Source organism: Ailuropoda melanoleuca, chromosome 8 (assembly GCF_002007445.2).
Source record: "Ailuropoda melanoleuca isolate Jingjing chromosome 8, ASM200744v2, whole genome shotgun sequence".
Classification (NCBI taxonomy): domain Eukaryota; kingdom Metazoa; phylum Chordata; class Mammalia; order Carnivora; family Ursidae; genus Ailuropoda; species Ailuropoda melanoleuca.
The window spans coordinates 69,817,733-69,837,195 of NC_048225.1; the positions used below are offsets into that span (position 1 = coordinate 69,817,733).

A 19,463-nucleotide genomic window follows, 5' to 3' on the forward strand; every position below is an offset into this window, starting at 1 on the left:
AGCAGGGAGCATGGTGGATGTGGAGTCATTTTAGCCATTTTTCCTAACGAGGGTGTGCTGGAGAAGGGTGAAGAATCTGCCACGTGAGGGCATTCACTCAGAGTTCAGGATGCTTGCAGTTGGTGTCAGACTTACGAACTTCAGCAGTGTTCTAAAATACAGGTTTGATTATGATTTAGACAGGAAGACACCCAACAGATCAGGAGATGACACCGTTGGAAAGACTGTTTTATTCACAGATCTCAAGAGAAGGGGGCACAAGAGGAAGCCCCAGTGTCATCCAGGAGGCAGAAGTGAGGGAAGGGTGGACAGGACCTTTGTTTTGGTTTACGGGGCCAGGGAAGAGTCAAGACAGGGTAATAAGCCCACTTAAGATGGGCGAGTTTGAATGATTTCGGTGGGCTCATGGGCCCAGGGCTGTCCCTAGTTGCCTGGTACCTGGCCCTGGGGTGATTAGGGCAAGTGGATAGTGGCCCAGAGTTTGAGCCCATAAAGGAGGTGGTTCAGGGTATGGGCCATGGACTGTTTGGTTTACATATGAGAAGTGCTCTCACGGGCAAGTTGTTTTCTATCTCCAGGAATTAGCTAGCTCTCGGAAGTGCAGTCCTCCAGGCTCAGCAGGGCCCAGATGTCAAAGCATCAGAACACACAAAACAAGAAGTCATGACTAATACAAGCAGAAGCAGAGAGGAGAAAGTGTGGAGCCCACCACACATGGTGCCTTTGCTCCCACCTCTTCTCGAAGGCACTGCCAGGTGAAATCTCCGTCGTAAAATATCAAGTGCTGTCATTTAAGACTTGCAAGAAATTATAAGGAAAGTAGAATCCATCCTTTTATTCTCTACTTACTCAGCTCCAACTTTTCAAACACTCATGGTCACATTACTCGAATAAACCAAACATTCATAGTTCACCGTTGGACTTCTCATGAAGCAGTGACCCTGGTCCTCACTGAAGCCAGGCCACGCGTTTCTAAGCATCAAGATAAGCCTCAGTGGGAACGCAGCCTGCGGCCCCAACGTCTAAACACAGATGGGTGAGGACATTTTCCAAGACAAGTGACCATTGGAACCTTGCATGAAGCATGTCTTCCAGAGCCTGGGATCCCTGATAAAGCAAAAGGCCTGGGAGCAAGGCAGGGAGTCTCTCTTCAGAAGAGTGGGCACCCATAACCTGGGCTTGGGGGGACTGTGCCCATGAGGGGACACTTGGAGAAGAGACTGCACTCACACAGCTGGCCCTGTCAGCTGGGCTTTTGTTTTTTAATAAATTCATAAATCCCTTTTGGACAGTCTTTGCTGTCACCTACAGCACATTGGGTGTCTTGTAGTACGTCCATGAATACGATGCGATTTCTGCTGCCATTTTCCTCTCCCAGACAAAGCTCTTCCCTTCTTGGGGGCCATCTTCAACTTTTCAGAGCAGATGGATCTCTGTAGAGCCCCAAGCAGTGATGCCATCCCCAAGTTAAATTAGGATGTATATTTTATTCTTTTTCACATCCATCCTGAATCCACAACAATATTTTCATCCAAAGGAGGTGGTGGAGTGTGTGGACATGTGTCGTGACAGACTGTCCGAGCAGGGTGACTGTTGTTACCAGGTGGCAGGCAGCCTCAGTACCATAGGATCTCCCAGATACATGACTATGACTTAAGAGCATTCACAGGTCATCACGTCCGTGTGAAGAGACCACAAAATGTGGCTATCTGTGCACCCTCCAAATGAAGCAGGTTTTGCAGGAGACAGGAGCTGAGGAGAAGGGTGACCGAGGCAGCATTGCCTGGCATCATGGTAATATGGCCCCGGGTAATACCTTCCTCTGCGATGTGCAATGGACAGTTCTCAGGTGATAGATTTCGGAGGGCACGCCGTTGATCTCAAGGGGTCTTGCAAAAAATCAGAATAGAATTTTCAGGGCTCTTAGGGACTGTGGTGATCACACCCAGTTTATCACTCCATTCCTACCCTGGGGTAAAGGGGAAGCCCACCCTCACTATTTCCCCAAGGCAAACTTGAACGCTTACAGTTTTAAAACTGTAAATGACGTCTCCATTTCTAGATGACATTTTTCTCTCTGCCTCCTCTTCCCATCAAACACGCATGATGCCGCAGACCTAAGATATTCATTCCAGAAAGAACAGCAGTTCTGTTCAGCCTTTTCCAGCAAGAAGGAGACTCGAGAGCTCACCTTTGATGGTGTGTCATCTGTGGGCTCGGTCACAGTTCGGGCCTCATCTGAGCTGTTACCACTTCCAGCAGATTCTAGAAGCTCCAGCCTACCTACCTCCACTGTCAGCCCCTCTCGTAGCCCCCCACAGCCCTGGGCCTGAGGTGCTTTTGGGGTTACATTAAAGTTGAAAATCAGGATTCATGGTTTGAAGTGGTGATTTTTTTGACTTGCTTATTAAAAGAGCTTGTAGACCCAGGTGTTGAGATGGAAAGCATTTGTTCCCTTGGCAGAATCTCTTTTGACCTTTGCAAACCCCCAGCTGAATTAGCTAGTCATTGACCCGGGCCTGCTGCTTTTTAGAATGTATGCAACACGGAGGAATATTCATTCAGTTCATTGGCATGCGTGACAGAAAGCACCCTGGGCAGACCTCAAATGCCAGCGCACCCCGAGGAATAAGACAATGAGAATTTAAAAACCTTCTGGCCCTCATGCTGTTGAAAGAATGAATTTTGTGTTCATTTTGCAGCTTCAAAGTGTTAATTATAGACCCAGTTGAGCATGCTAATTTTCCCTCTTGTTGCCCATATAGATTTGAGAACAAAAATAGCTTCTATCTATATGAAGTAACAAGATTGAGGCTTGAATAACCCAGTATGAGGTCGTCTGTGGGTATTTGGATGAGAAACCCTTTTGTGCTCTTGAACAAAACCAAAAATGTTCCCTATTCACCTTCTTCCTTAATTTGTTTATTCTTGTGTCTTACAGAAATTTTTCGATCTGGAAAGAGAGAACGTGTGTGCTACAAAAGAACAAAAGGACCACACGTTTCCTAAATTAAATCGCAACAAGTACATGGTGACGGACAGCGCGGCGTACATTGGTAGGTGTCAGGGCTGTCAGGCCCCTTCGGGGGTCATGCAGGTCAGTGGCGGTCGCAGCGTGTTCTTCCATAACCCGCGGGGCCCTGGAGGAAGGAGGACGGGGAGGGCAAACAGCCGCTTGAACGGAACGTCTCCTCTAGGGCTTGGGTCAAGCATGAGGACACCATAGATGTCTTTAATAAGTGTTTTCGGAAATTCTTTGGTCCACTTCCCTCATGTTATAGGTGAGGAGGTGAATGGCTCATGAAAGGCGAGTCCCAAGGCCACCTGGGGGGCTCAGTCGGTGAAGCGTCTGCCTTCAGCCCAGGTCATGATCCCAGGGTGCTGGGATCAAGTCCTGCATCGGGCTCCCTGCTCTGTGGGAAGCCTGCTTCTCGCTCTCCCTCTGCCTGCTGCTCTCCTTGCTGTGCTCTCTCTCTGTGTCAAATAAATAAATAAAATCTGGGGGGAAAAAATGAAAGAAAGAAAAAGAAAAACGTGTGTGGAATGAAGGAATATAGAATATGGGGTTCCCCCCCCCAGTTCAGTGAGTGAGTAAAAACTATGGCTTTTGCTTTGTAAAGCGCTTTATCTCGTTTGATTTTCTAAGCAACATTGCCAGTAGGGAGGGCAGCTTTTATCACCTGCAGCTGAGCAATAAGGAAACATGGACCATAAGAGGGGAAGTGACGTAAACATGCAGATGTGACGAGGAAGAGCGAGGCCTAGAATCCATGGTACCCAGAACCTCCCCCCCAACCCTACCACCTGGGACCAGAAGACACTGCCGTCAGCCACTCGAAAGTTAGCTCCTCCATCCCGGCTCCGTGGAGGGCGGTGCTTTGTCCATTTGGAGTAGTTATGTGTCGCATTAGGAGAATAGAATATTGGAATTTTTTTAAATGGGTATTATTCAAGTTGTTTTAGAAAATGACAATATTATTTTATTCATGTTGTCTCCCTCCGTGGCTGGAAACGTAGCGATTTGGATCTTCTCACGTTCCTTAGCTTATGGAGCGTAGAGTGAGATCAGCTCCTCTTTGAGTACGTGTCAAAAGCAAACTCAGAATCATTCCATCAAAACTGGGAACTGCGGGCTCAATAATTGGGAGATACAGGGACGAATCAGGTTTCCGGCACAGCTGAATTTAGGAACTCAGATCTGGATATTTGACCTGCATGTACACGGAGCCGTTTTATAGTGCCTCTATCCAAAAGTAATGTTAACGAATTAAATAAGTGTTTTGGAGTCCCAAAAACTCTATTTGAATTCAAGCACTGACCCTTACAAGCTGGAAGATGATGGAAAGTCATCATGTGATCTGTCTGAGCCCTGCTGCCACTGTTTTCTTGTCTAAAAAAGCATCCACCTTTTGGTGGTGGAGGATTAAATGAGATAATACATGAAAAGTTCCAAACACTGGTTCTCATCTGTCTCAATTCTTAGTAAATATGGATTTCTGGCTCTCTCTCGTCTTCTCCACGTATAATACGTTTTTAAAAGAGACTATTTTAGAGCTTGGTTCACAGCGAAACCAAACAGAAAACACAGAATTCCTACCTCCCTCTGCCCCCTCACACATTCACTCAGCCTGCCCCCTTATCAGCCTCCCCCCAAAGTGGTACACTTGCTACAGTTGGTGAACCACGCTGATACTGATGCACGTTAGGGGTTCGCCCTTGATGTTGCGTTCCGTGGGTCCTGACAAATGTGTAATGATGCATATACACCATGGCGATGTCATGTACAGTCATTTCAGTGTCCTGCCAGTCCTCTGTGCTCTTTCCTCCCTGCCAGCTCCTGGCAACCACTGATCTTTTCACTGTCTCCATCATTTGAGTTTTTCCAAGATACCATGTAGTTGGAATCATAGTGTATATCCTTTTCAGACTGGCTTCTTTCACTTAGCATTATGCATTTAAGCTTCCTCTGTATCTTGGATGGCTTGACAGCTCATTTCCTTTTAGTGCTGAATGATATTCCACTGTCTGGATGGACCAGAGTTGATCTGTTCACCTTCGGGACATCTTGGTTTCTTCCAAGTTTTGGCAATTATGAATTAAGCTGCTATAAACTTTCACATGCAGGTTTTTGTGGGACATGTCTTCAAACCCATTGGGTAATAACAAGAAGTGTGATCGCCAGATCATATGGTAAAATGATGTTGAGTTTTGTGAGAAACTGCCAAACTATCTTCCAAAGCGTCTCTACTGTTTTGAGTTCCCACCAGCAGTGACCGAGAGTTCCACATCCTCACCAGCACTCGTCAGTGTTCTAGATTGTGGCCATTCTGATGGGTGTGCAGCGGTACCTCATTATTGTTTTAATCCGCATTTCCCTGATAACACGACATGGAGCATCTCTTTATGCTTACTTGCCACCTGAATAGCTTCTTGGATGAGGTGTGTTTGGCCAATTTTTTCATCGGGCTGTTCATTTCCTTACTGTTGAGTTTTAAGAGTTCTTTGTATATTTTGGATAACAGTCTTTCATCAGATGTGTCTTTTGCATATATTTTCTCCCAGCCTGTGGCTTATCTCTTCATTCTCTTGACAGTGTCTTTCACAGAGAAAACATTTTAAATTGTAATGAAGTCCAGCTTGTCAATGATTTCTTTCCTGGATCGTGCCTTTGGTGTTGTGTCCTAAAAGTCACCACCAAACCTAAGTTCATCAGATTTTCTTATTTGTCATTTTCTAGGAGTTTTATAGTTTTGCATTTTACATTTTTCTGTGACCCATTTAGAGTTAATTCTTGTTAAAGGTGTAGGGTGTGTGTGTACAGACGTAGATGTCATTGTTCCAGCACCGTTGTTAGAAAGACTAGCTTCGCCCCCTTGTATTGTCTTTGCTCCTCTGTAAGGATCAGTTGACTATATTTACATGGGTCTGTTTCTGGCTGTCTATTATAATGCATTTTTAAATGAGTTCATTTTACACACAGCATTTTGGCAAAACATTAATTCCCTAGAGTGAGGCATAGTTCTTGTATAAAAATATTTAAAGAGCATCCAGAAGGAAAATTCATTGATAATTTAAATAATTACCAGCATGTTCTGGAAATCTCTTCAGTCGTCACTCAGACACCTGCTGAGAATGCTGAATTAAGAAAAATCCACACTAGACCTTGCATGGAATTATAGCTCATTAAATCTTCACGAGACTTAGAAGATTCCCCCAAACAGTATCATCTGTCTGATTTTTGAATTCTCTGGAGTATATTTGAGTCTAGCTTTGCACATTTGTCCAGAAGATGGTTTGAATTGTCGGAGGGCTGACAGGGGGGTGGTAGGTTACTTGGAGGCACTCAGAAGGCTCACTGAGGCACGTACACCTTCCCAGTGAGCTTGTCCATACCCGCGCCGTGGTTCCTGGGGATGGCCCTACTGTCCTCCTGCCACCGGAGCCGACACATGCATTCGGGAAGCTGAGATGGTAGTCTCAGTACCGGGTGGAGCAGTGTCCCAGGTGAGAAAACACTGAAGCAGGTCCGTGATTCTGAAGTACAGCCAAACCATGAGGAAGTGAAAGGTGGGAAACGTGATCACCCCGGCAGTGGAATGCCTCTGTGGGCCCGTGAGAGCTGCCTAGTGCTGGAACTGCAGAGAAGGACCTACTTATGGCTTTAGAGAATGAAAATGCAGGATCTTGCTCCATGCATTGTACTGAAGAGAAAAGCTGACTGTCACAGAATAAGGCTCCAAAATCTTGTCACTTCTCTCACTTATCTTTCCGTCTTCGCATGCTGCCCCCAAAACATAGCTCCATCCCTGTGTCCTTCAGAGAGTGTGGTCCCCAGAGGAGTGGGGCTCAGTGTGGCCCGATGCTCCGGCCCTGGCAGCTGATGCTAAAGTCCGGGGGGAAATACCCAGTTGGTACCATGCAGGCCCTTAGGATCAGAGGTGACAGGGAGCAGAAGTTAAGCATGGGCTGTGGGGTCAGACCTGCCTTTGAAACTCAGCTCTGGTCGTTTTCTCACTCCTGTCTTGGACAACTCACCTAGCCTTTCTGTGCCTTAATTTCCCCATCGGTACAACAGAGTGAGTATTATCAAGTCATAGAATTGCAGTGACTATTGAATGAGATAATGTAATGAGGTAATGAGTTCACTGTCCGGCACTCAGCTGCGGGGACGAGACGTTGGCCTCTAATCCACAAGTCCCCAAAAGGCGTCTTGTTTCTGGGATGACCCGAAGCTGCTGTCCTCCAGCGGCTCCAAAGTAACTCTTACCGCACCGCAGCTATTAACCCCCGGTTTCAGAAGTCCAAGCCTGGCGCTGAGCACCGCACGAAGCCACCGCCTCTGAGCATGGCCTTGCGTGTGAGAGCACCCGGCCGGAACCCTGCGCTGGCCAGGAGACTCCAACGCGGTGTCCGGACAGTCCCCTCATTCAGAGCAGTCACATTCGTCCAACGTTGTGTCTGTCCTGAAGCCATCCAGGCTGTCGCTGTGGTGTCTGGCGAGTGGCAGGAGACAGTGTGAGATGGAGGACAGAGAGAGAGAGAAGGAAAGAAGGGTTTGTTCTCTATGCTGAGAATATTTGATCTGGGGACCCGCTGTGAGGCCCTGAGGAATAAACTCAAGGAGCACAAATTGCGACAAGGGAACCACTTCCGCCCTCCCAGGGAGTTGATACGTGTGGGGGCTCAGAGAGCAGAGGAGGGCCCTCAGGGTGAGCTCTATGAAGGAATGGATATTGGTTCTCTGGACGGCGATCCCCGCGCAAATGGCTGCAGGGCCTTGGGTCAAGGAGGCCCAGTGTCTTATTCAGCAAACATTCCTGCAGCGATGGCCGCAGGGCCGCTGAGGGACTGGAAGTCAAGATCCACACTTAACACTCCTTCAGTTTTCTTTATGAGACCAGCTCTGAGCAACAGAGGAGCACAAAACCGGGAGCTGAGACCAGACCCAGGCCAGTGGTTATTCATGAAATCTTTTTTAGCGAGAACACTGCTTCGTTTATGGTATTAGAGAGCTCGTGGAGACCTGGGTCCATCATTGATTAAATCTGTTCACCTCTTTGAGCCTCAGGCTTCTCATCTGTGGAGTGGGTATAAATCCTACCAACCGTGAGAGAGAACGGATACAAATGCCAAGCCTCGTGCTTTGCTCGTAGTAGGCACTTAACAAAGGACAGTTTCTCTCCCCCCAAGGCCCTTATATCCCGACTTCATCCTTAACTCTTCTGCCTTATGCTCCCGGATCCTGATCGTATTTTTGTCCACATCCCTCTGCGGGTGAGGCTCTCTATGATGTTTCTGCTTGTCTCTCGTTACTCAACAAAATGCTTTCCTGACTCGTGCAGCCAGAGTTAGAAGTCTTTTCCCTTGCCCTCATGGCATTGTATGCATACATCTCTTTGTATTAGAATCGTTGTGTTTCCTTCCTGGACACCTTGGAGTCAGGGACCGTCATTCTCTGGTTTCTATCATGGCCCCAGATAACCACCTGGTAGACATGAGACAATCAGTAAATGTGCATTAAATGAAGGACACAAAGATCAAAGAAATGAGCGGAGTGGACCCTCCTGAGGAGAAAACTTTGTTCTCCTGCTAGAACCTTTCCCTGATGGATGCCAAGACAGGAGCTTCGTGCGGGACTTTGGGGTAGTCTCTCCTTTTATGTCCTCCTGCCTTGAAGAAGGACTACATGTGAGTGACATAGATACGATAGGCCCCTTCTTGGACAGATCCCAGCCTTACTACCTGCCATGGGCTGAACCGTGTCCCCCCAAATTTGTATGTTTGAAGTTCTAACTCCCGGTACCTCAGAATATGACCTTATTTGGAGTCAGGGTCTATACAGAGGTCATCCAGTTAGAATGAGGTCATCAGAATGAGTCCTGATCCGATTTGACTGGTGCCCTTATACACAGGGAAATTTGGACACAAAGACAGACATGCACAGAGAGAAGAGAATGTGAAGAGACACGGGGGGGAAGCTGGCCATCTACAAGCCCAGGGGAGCGGCCGGGAACAGATTCTCTGTCCCGGTGGGAACCAACCCCGCCAACACGTTGATTTTGGACTTCTAGCCTCCAGAACCATGAGACGATAGATTTCTCTTGTTTAAGCCACACGGTCTGTGGGCCTTTGTTACAGCAGCTTTAGCAAACTAATACGTTCCCAAGCATCTGTGCCGGGGAGCCTACGATCTCGGCAAATGCCTCGATTCCTGGGCCAAGGACCCAGACCCTGGAACCAGGAAATGATTTACAGCCGAGCAAGGAGAGGTTTGTGTGTTCAGACGGGAAGTGACCCTCCTTCTCTGGCTTCAGCCGTTTCGTTGATATGCAAGCTTGTGAGCGTTGAAATTAGAAGGCCTTGTGTGTGCATACGGATCAGATGTTGTCTCTTTGAGAAGGTAGTAATTGTTCACAGGATTTTTAAGTGTATTCCTATATATCTTAAATGTTGCTGTATTTAGTGTATCTTGTGAATGTCAATAAGAAATAACATTTACCCAAAAAACCCAGCAGATTCCTTGTTTTGAGTTTCAAGTTGAGCAAAGCTGAAGAAAATGCCAAAATAATATGCAAATATTAATATGCCATATGTAAGGCCTCTTGGAATTTTTTTTTCCTGAGCTGTCAACACAATTCAATCTTCCTGTCATTATTATTTAGAAAAAAAAATAGAATCTGTTCGGTGTTTCATCAAACGGGGAACATTCCCCCTGTGGATCTTAACTCGGCACCATTCTCTCCTTTGTTTGCAGGCAATTTTGACTGGGTAGGGAACGATTTTACCCAGAACGCTGGCACGGGCCTCGTTATCAACCAGGCAGACGTGAGGAACAACAGGAGCATCGTCAAGCAGCTGAAGGATGTGTTCGAGAGGGACTGGTACTCACCCTACGCCAGGACCTTGCAGCCGACCAAACAACCAAACTGCTCCAGCCTGCTCAGACTCAAACCCCCCACCAACAAAACTGCCGCGTACGGCGCCCGCGCCAAGGACCCCGCCAGTGTCTAACGTGAAGGAACAAACTGACAAGACAGCTTGTCTTTCCTATTTATATATAAAGGACTTGAGGAGAGAAAAAAATTTAATATGTCTTTTTTAGGGAAAAAGCACACTGACACAAAAATATTCTCCGAACGCCATGTAATATCTTACCTAACACTATCTTAGCGGCGTGTGCACTAAGGTTAGGACTTTTCTATTTGTGACTGCTGACAGAGAATGTCATTTCAGCTTGGAAGTTAGTTTTTATGTTTGCATACAAATTTTAAGACTTTGATGCCTCCTCCTTCCTAGTTTTAGAACTTTCTCTGCCGACCCACCTGGTCGGTTCTTCCGAAGCTTAGCATGAGGTCAACGCTTTCTCATACCCTTCTGAGATCTGCTCCTTAGAGAGGTGAGCGAGGCTTTCACCGCAGCCAAGGAACTGATCAAGCCAAGTATCTACCCCGTGAACCGTCTCCAAGACCCGTGCAGTCATCCGGGCGTGAGCAGCTGACATCTCACGCCACCCTTGGCATCCTTGAAAACCACCCATTTGCCTCCTTGTTGGTTTTCTTCGAATACCATCCCTTTTCCTTGGTACCACTTTTTTTCTCTTCTCCAAGACTGTTCTTCTCAGCGTCCCTCTGTTCACCTCCATGCTAGTTCCAAGTACAGCGACATCTTTTGAAAATGTATGAATTCCTCAGAATGGATACCAAATGGAAATAGCAGTCTTTAATTTTCACCTTTCAACTGCATTTTCCCCTCAAATGAATAGTTTAAAACCACAGCCAGCAATATGTATCTTTTCTCTCAAGCTCAGAAGAATTAGGTAGCTACCTGCCAATATCCAGCAAGAGCAAGCGATTAGGTCTGCATTATGAGAATAAAGTAGTTTTTCACATTTTTTTTTGTTTGTTTAGCTTATGGTATTATAAAGGAAAGGTCTCTGTGCATCTGTGGGTTTTAGTTTCTTTAGAATCATTCATTATGCTGTTAAGGGTATGCCAGCAAATCTTTATAGAGCTATTTAATATACCAAATGCTTTTCAGAGAAATGCAATTTAAATACTGTGCTTCACACATTTTACTAAGAAACAAAAATATTGGATTATTGTTCTGTAATGTTGTCGTGTGTTGCTGTTTTATATCTATACAACATATAACCCTATATTAATGGAGACCGTAGCCACCCTAGAGACAGGCACGGCCTCTTTAGAGCCCACGTCAGGTGGTCACCAGGATGCCAGTCTCAAGGTCGCTCCTGACCCCCTCGGGCCTGCAACAGAGTCCTGCACTCCTCGGCCTCGGGTTTCTATTGGTAATGCAGGGACAGTCGTACTTACCTACCTGGTGTAGATGTTGTCACGGTAGGAAATATTTATAACTTGTTTTGAAATCAAAAGAACCTATATAAATGCTAAGCATTGTGATGTATAATCTTTTTCTTGAACTCATCTTTGTGGTATCCTGAAATAATCAATCCTGGGGTCTCCCAGAGAGCCCACAAGGGAAAGCAAACCCGCAGCCTTCAGCTGCAAATGTGGGTGAGCACAGGAACTCAGAAGCCTTGCTGGAGATCGGGACTGTCATCGTTTTGATGGAACGTTGTGTCGGGTCACTCTGGCATAAGTAACAACCATACACAGCAAGACATTGTGCTAGGTCATTCTTGAGGACCGGCTGTGTGTGTGTTTTCAGAGCACGGGAAAGCAATGTCAGTTATTGTCTTTTATGTCTAGAGACTTGCTTCCTGCTACGCCAGGCAGAGTGACGGAAGAAGCTCTGAGTCTCACCCAGCAGGTTCCATTGGGTAGAAGGGCCGTTGCTGGTCAGCTACTGGTCATGAGACTTCTTTCTCTTTGCTTCCAAGAGAGGCTTTACTGGATTTATGGCCGTCAGTGAAGACAGCCGGGAAGGACAGGGAGGTTCGTAATGGATTTCCTCACCACTGGCGGCCAGGCCGTGAAACTCCAAATATTTACCATATCCCCAGTCCTTATTTGAGTAAGGGGGCTCTCCTGCCCCTCATCTCGGTAAAGTAAAGGTGGTCTTGGAAATGATTTTAAAAAGAAAGAAAAGAAGAAGCAGAGTAGGCATGGAGACAAACAAACATACCAAGTTCAATCCTGGGCAAGGAAGAGCAGCCCAGGGGCCTAGGTGCCAAAGGGCACCTGAAGGGGAGAGACGCTGTTGTCCCCTGGAGCATGCGTCACAGCCGTGGGACAAGCGTTGGCTTGGTGTAGGGGGGCCCCTTTCACTGTCCCTTGCTTTTGCATGTGATAGGAGAGAACTGTGCCCATTATAAAATGACCGTCTGCCATTTTGCACTGAGCCCATCCATAAGGTGGCACCAGGAACCTGTCCTGGGACTTTGTGCCCCCAGCACCAGCAGCAGCAGAGCCCTCCCTGGCCCAGCGGCCCACCTCCTCAGCCAGGCCACTGACTTCAGGAGGCAACGCTGGCCTCCAGGCAGCCAGGAAAACAGCCCCTGCCCAGAGACCGGCATAAACTGGCCCAGGTCTCCTAAGAGAGCATTTAATGCGGCAGAACTTTCTTTTGCATTTGGATGCTTTATCTACCCCTGTAGGAGTGGCCTTCCTCTCCTTCCAACTCTGTGTCTGTGCTAAATAGACAAACTTCCATTCCACCCCCCACAAACACCCCACGAATTATTTCCCAAGAGGGAAAGAAGGCAAAGCAAAAACACTTCATTTGAGACAATCTGACAATGTCCTTGCCAGAGATTAGGAGCAAGAGGCCAACTGCTAACTTCCATTGTTTTCTCCATAAATATTCCAGGAGTTATTTCCCAAAGGGGAATATGAAAAGGAATGTAAACACAATTCGAGACCACAGTTTAGATTTTCGTGTCACTTACATTAACCTAGTGCCTTATTTATTCTCAAGCATTGGTTTTAAATGGTGATTCACTCTACGAGAATACTTCTGCTTACCGGGGGTCCAGTAAGTCTTGCTGATGGGCCTGCCAGTCAAAACGTGTGCATGAGTGTCAACAGCTTTCATGTAGCCCGCTTCCCACCCGAGCCACGCAGCACTGAGCACCCCCAAATCAAGTCATCGACCATACTGTCAGACATCCACAGTGTTGGCCTCCACGCTGCCACCGGCCGCCAGTGTCCCCCCTGGTTAAGTCACAGCTTATCAAACCACCGGAGGGCAAGTGGAATGTTCTGGATGATATCCATGCTCTGTGAATGCCACGCTTTGGGTACCTGGAAATGACAGAAGTGAGGCACGCTGAAAATGTCCCTGCTCTCTTTAAGGGACCTTGTAAAGAAATGCTCATGGACTCCCACAGTCTCGTGGAACGTAGCATGAAAACCAGTGTCTAAAAGTCAAAACAGACCCAGTAAAGGAAACAAAAGAGCTGCGGAAAATGGTACATCAGTGTAGCTCTGGGTGCCTTTTTCTCCCTGGGCTGTCTCCATACTGTTGTTTGTCTCACTGCTGACTAGGTTTTCGTGAGACGGGTCTGACCACACTGTTGGTTGATCTCACCCTTTGGAAACTGTTGTGTTACAGCAGTGACTGGTTTGTTCAAAGTGCCTCGCTGAACCTGGGACCGGCAGAAGCTCATTTCCCACCAGCCTGTGGCTGTTCTCAAGTTGACTCTGATTCACTCTGAATTTTCTGTTTGTTTTTAGAAGCTTTATGGAACTAAACTCCAGGGGAACACAAAATAAAGAGACTATCAGAATTTCTTGATAAGATCAGACCCATGGTCCGTCTGTCTCAGGAATTCTATCCCAGAATCTGCCTTTTTCTCGTATGTATAATCGCTTGTGTGAGTTTCTCTGTCCAGAGTTCATTTCATTATCTTTAGTGTTTAAGGGATATGAAGAGCTGCCTTCACCTGCAATGGGACCGTTCTCTTCCACAATGAAAGACACTTTGCTATTGGTTATTCACATGCAGTCTCTAACGAACAGCCCCGTACATTGCGGACAAATGTTCGAATCTTTGGATTTCTGTACTTACTCTCAATGAACCGGTGCACTTTATTATAAGCCTTTTGAAGGGGAGATCCATATAATGTCCATTTGACCTAAGGCAGGCTGGATAAATGAATCCATATCCAGCATTTTCCCATGTGCTGTGACTTAGCTTTTTCTTTTCCTTTTTTTTTATATGCTGGTAACCAAATAGCTGTTCATCATAAGCTGTTACCTTATCGATTTAAGTTGCCGGAGGCTTTTTAATAGCCCCGAAGTCAACCCCAGTTCATTGTCTGCCTTTCCCCTTTGAGAGAATTCCCATCTGGCGGCTGAATTATGAAGATATTGCTTTTTATGGTGACTAGATAGGCATTCTTCAGAAGCTTATTGAAATAGTAAAAACCAAACTTTCTTATTTTTGACCCATCAGCAATCTTGTACTTGCAGAGTTCTAAAAAAGGTCACCGTTCACTTCTATTTCTTTTGGCAGTTTGCTGAAAAGAAATGGGAGATTTAATAGGCTATTCTGCATTTTCTTCTGTTATGTTCATCTACTAAACTTCTGATTCTGTTACAAAGGATATCTTGGATTTTTAAATGTTTCTTTATGTAAACAGGATAAAGTTGTACCTGGACATATCTATACTATTAACCTTAAAATCCCTAAATAAATCAGTGTGATAAAGGGCTGAATTTGGGGGCATCATTAAAATTCTCAAACCTTTTGTATAATCAAATGCTCGATTTTTTCATAAGTAAATGTTATCTGGTTTTTTCATTGTGAGATGAGGCATTTATTTTTCTCCTCAGGGTCCAGACTGTACGCTCTGGCCCAGTGGCAGAGAAGGAATTTGTGGATCTAGGTTCAGCTGCCTCACGCTCTTACCCACCACACTCTATTCTTTCTAGGCTTCAACCCATAACCAAATACACCTGGTGCCTGCTCAACAGACCCAAATTGAATCTCAGGTCTGGAAGATTCCTTGAAAGCCATCGCAAGCAGCTCCTCCAAGTGCACACTTCCCCTCCTATTTGGCCACTCAAGCCGAGGACCTACTCAAGCCACCCCATCCGGAGTGGCTACTACAGTCCCTTTCACGAGACCCATACAGAGTACCATCTTATTGATTTGCTCGCGCAACTTGGATTTGAGACAGCATCTCACCTCTGAAAGAATGTACGCGATGGGTACCCTTTTTATACAGGGGTGAAAGCTGAAGAGGCATACTTTTTTTAAAGCTGTCATTTGAGAGTTTAACAAAGGCTTAATAAAGCCAACTTGATGACTCTGCAATAGTCAGTTATAATTTGATTTTGTCAGCTGTTTCTGAATCCTGCAATTTCATGTTTTAGAAAGAAATTGGCGTAACAACCTGTTGAGAGACGATCGTGTGCAAGGAGTCCAATTAAATCATAGTAAGGATGAAGATTATTTATGATTTATTTTTATTTTATAGAAAAATTAGTAAGGAAAAAATCCCTCCTTTTACAAAATTGATATCTGGCTATGAAACCCATTCCTTCTGGCCTCAGACATGTTAAAAAATTGTTAATTCCTTTATGGACTCTACTGTCTTTCACGGTTGAAAGAAATCTTAGAAATGGTTGAGAAATACTGAGCTCACACAAACATGGATAAACCTGGTTTCTAATTTAGAGTTTCCGCGTGTAAATAGACAACAGATCTTGGGAGTATGACCTCAATGTCCAGCATTAAAAATACTGAAATTCCAATATTATGGAGGAAGAAGATCTTTAAAGACAACTCAGAAAATATGATCCAACATGTGATTCAGAGCTTAATCTACAGTTTCACTTACTTTTGCTTAAAAGTGGAAGTTATCAACTGCTTTAGAAAGTACATGTTATTAAAGGCAACATTCTCCCCCCCAAAAATGTAGTAAGAGAAAGAAACACTATGGTTTCAGGGAAGTTATGGCATTGATAGAGTGCTTTGAAAATCCTCCATAAGAAAGTGTCACTGAGAAAAATGCTCACCTGTCCCCAGCAGTAAAGCGGTGTGTTATTATCCATGTTTCCTGGGTGGATCTATAGTTTTCCTAGAGTCCCAAAGAGACCACATCCATCACTCCTACATGAGCAGAACCATGTTTCTGTCACATGCACACTCCACACTGGCCACGGCCAACTACACCATGACTCAAAGGAATTCCGATATGGGCTGGGGGTGACCTAGGAAGAGAGAGGAACCCCGCAGTGCTGTACCTGTTGAATGGTACCTGGCCCCACCACCCAGAGCCCTCCTTTACGAGCCCTCTGAGTATGAGATCTAGAAAGGAAGTGGGCAGCAGTAAGAGCAGCCAAAATCGAGAGGAGCGAAGTCCGTCTAATGGTGCTGCCTTAGAGCAGTAACAGCAACACTTCTGTAGGTGAGACACCCAGAGTTCTTGTTGACCCACCGTCTCTGCTTTTAGGTTACTGGAGTAGTGATTGATCCCCGAGCAATGAGGCTGGACTTTGTGGTTACTGGGTTGCTTTCTTATCTTTCGTACTTTCTTGTGTATCGACACAAATAAACTCACAATAATTGAGATAACCTGACTGTGCGTCTGTTCCTTGCCACCCAGAGGGGCCTAACACGCTTCCAAAAGTGATCCCCAGGAGACCATCCTCAGCAATAACAGAAACGCTGTGGTAACGATGTCTTAATTAGACGCGGAGCCGCACTGGTGACCTCTAGTGAGTCACCTGGACCCACCTGCGAGCGTGAACGTCAGATCAGTTGTTGCCAAATACCCTGGAGTCGTCAAGATGAACTGGAAGACTGAGGACAGAGATGAAAGTTCATTCAGGAGAGGACTACTCCATAGACACAGACACTGAGCTGGAAGAAAGAGGAGGACTCCCGAAGCCCGAGTCCATCTTTTTTTTTAACTGTATGAGGAAAATGAGGCGTAGGACACACACTGGGTTAAGTAGAAGCAGATGTGTTATAAATTTAGAAATTGTTTATAAATACGTATCCTGATTGACTTAATAAATGCAAAACTTGCTAATAATATGCTGAATATTTGGAGCAAGTGGGTAATTTACAGGGATTTCTGGAAGATGGAAGTCACACTGTCCCCATGCAGTCTGGTGAGGGAAGACGGGTCTTTGTGTTGCCGTGAGAGGGATTGGAGGAAGTGGGCAGAGTCCAGGCATATTTAGCCTGGGGTCTCTCCCTACTAAAGTTGGGTAGAGATTAGTACTATCAGAAGAAGGTCAATGGTTTTGGTGTGCTGTTTCACATGTAACCTCCTTGTGGACACTCATTCCAAAGTGTATAAAACACTACCATTTCATTTATGGGTTGGAAACCAAGTTCTTATTTTGAAGTTTGTCACTCAGCCAGCCAGTGTGTGGTCATGTATATGAAAAGGATGCGTGAGGTAGACCAGTCAAGTCTAAGGTCTGCTGACAGTCAGATCTTGCTAAGGTAATACTTGCCTGTCATCAGGGTGGCCTAATCCTGTCACACCACAGAGTGATGCTCGGTTCTGTGTGTCAGTTTGGGTGGGTGATGGCCCCCAGGTATTCAGTAAACGTTGACCTAGGAGTTCTTGGGAAGGTATTTTGTAGATGTGATTAAAGTGGGTCATCAGTTTCAGGAAGGGAGATCGTTTTAGATCATCCACCGGGCCTGATTCAGTCAGGTGGAGGGCACAGGAGCAGGACTGAGCGCATCCTGATGAGGAAGAAATACCACCTCTGGACGGTAGCCCCAGCTCCTGCCTTGGTTCCTGGCTGCCTGCCAGCCCCACGAAGGAGAGGCCAGTCCTTTACGATAAATCAGTCTCTCTCTCTCTTTCTTTCTCTTCCCCTCCACCTAATATGGTTCTGTGCCCTACTTGTTCTATTTTCATGGTAAAACCCTGACTGATAAACATAGTAATAAGCAACCCCAAACTNCTTTTTCTTTCTCTTCCCCTCCACCTAATATGGTGTCTGTGCCCTACTTGTTCTATTTTCATGGTAAAACCCTGACTGATAAACATAGTAATAAGCAACCCCAAACTCTTAGTAGCTTAAAACCACAAGGGGTTTTTTTATTTGTAATTTTTTTCTTTTCCTTTTTTTTATTAAGTTAAATTAGTCAACATATAATATCATTAGTTTTTGATGTAGTCTTCAACAATTCATTAGTTGCGTATAACACATTTTTTTGAGTAGAGTGGACACACAACGTTACATTAGTTTCAGGTGTACAACTTAGTGATTTGACAGGTTTATATGTTACGGTACGTTCNATTAAGTTAAATTAGCCAACATACAGTATCATTAGTTTTTGATGTAGTCTTCAACAATTCATTAGTTGCATATAACACATTTTTTTGAGTAGAGTTGACACACAACGTTACATTAGTTTCAGGTGTACAACTTAGTGATTTGACAGGTTTATATGTTACGGTACGTTCACCACAAGCACAGCTGCCATCTGTCCCTTTACACCTATCACCCTACACCTGTCAGAATGNCACCACAAGCACAGCTGCCATCTGTCCCTTTACACCTATCACCCTACACCTGTCAGAATGGTTAAAATCAAGAAGGCAAGAAACAACAAGCATTGGTACGAATGTGGAGAAAAAGAAACCCTCGTGCACTGTTGGTGGGAATGCAAACTGGTGCGGCCACTGTGAAAAACAGTGCAGAGGTTCCTCAAAAAATTAAAAATAGGAAAACCGTATGACCCAGTAATTCCCACAATACCCACAAATACCAGAATTGGGTATTTGTCCAGGGAAAACAAAGAACACTAACTCAAAAAGATACATGGACCCCTATGTTTATTGCAGCATTATTTACAATAGCCAAGATAAGGAAGCAGCCTAAGTGTTCATCACTAGATGAACAGATAAGGAAAATGTGGTGTATATATACATGATGGCATATTACACAGCCATAAAAAAGGATGAGCTCTTGCCATTTGAGACAACATGCATGGACTTAGAGAGTATTATGCTAAGTGAAATAAGTCAGACTGAGAAAGACAAATACCATGATCCCACAAGGTTTATTTTTTGTTCCCACTGCATGCATTTCATGGGTCAGCAGGGATAGTCTCATCGTGGCCACTCAGAGATCGAAGCTGACCGAGCCAGTATTGCTGTCACTCTGCCAGAGGGCAAGGAGATTGCTGGAGGGTCTTATACCAGCAAGCAATTAAACTCTGGCCAGGAAATAACACATACCCTTTTGTTCACAATATAACAGCCACAACTAGTCACATGATCTCAGCAAGCCTAATTCTAAGAAATTCAGTCCTACCAGCATTTCTGGAATGGTGGAGAATACAAAACATTTAGTGAATAGTATGAATGACTAACATAGTTAATTAGAAAAATACAAACTTATCAATGAGCTTTTCATTTACAGTTGAGGACAAATTTATGATGATAAAAAGTAAGGAATACTTAAGAATATAAAGAATATGGACTCCCTGCTTAGCGGGGAGTCTGCTTCCGCCTCGCCCTCTGCCCCTTCCCCTGCTATGTTCCCTCTCCTTCTCTTTCATTT

General features: G+C 45.3%; 1 protein-coding gene across 6 annotated transcripts in view; it reads left to right on the forward strand.

The window, feature by feature from the left end:
- Nucleotides 1-16,490, forward strand: part of PLD5 (phospholipase D family member 5) — a 339,166-nt gene extending 322,676 nt beyond the window's left edge. For all 6 annotated transcript variants that reach the window (XM_034666657.1, XM_034666659.1, XM_034666658.1 and 3 more), the window contains 2 exons: nt 2,942-3,056; nt 9,755-16,490. In XM_034666657.1, coding sequence (XP_034522548.1) covers nt 2,942-3,056; nt 9,755-10,011 — 372 coding nt within the window. In that variant the 3' untranslated portion in view covers nt 10,012-16,490. The remainder of the gene's footprint in view (nt 1-2,941; nt 3,057-9,754) is intronic.
- The last annotated feature ends 2,973 nt before the right edge of the window (nt 16,491-19,463 follow it).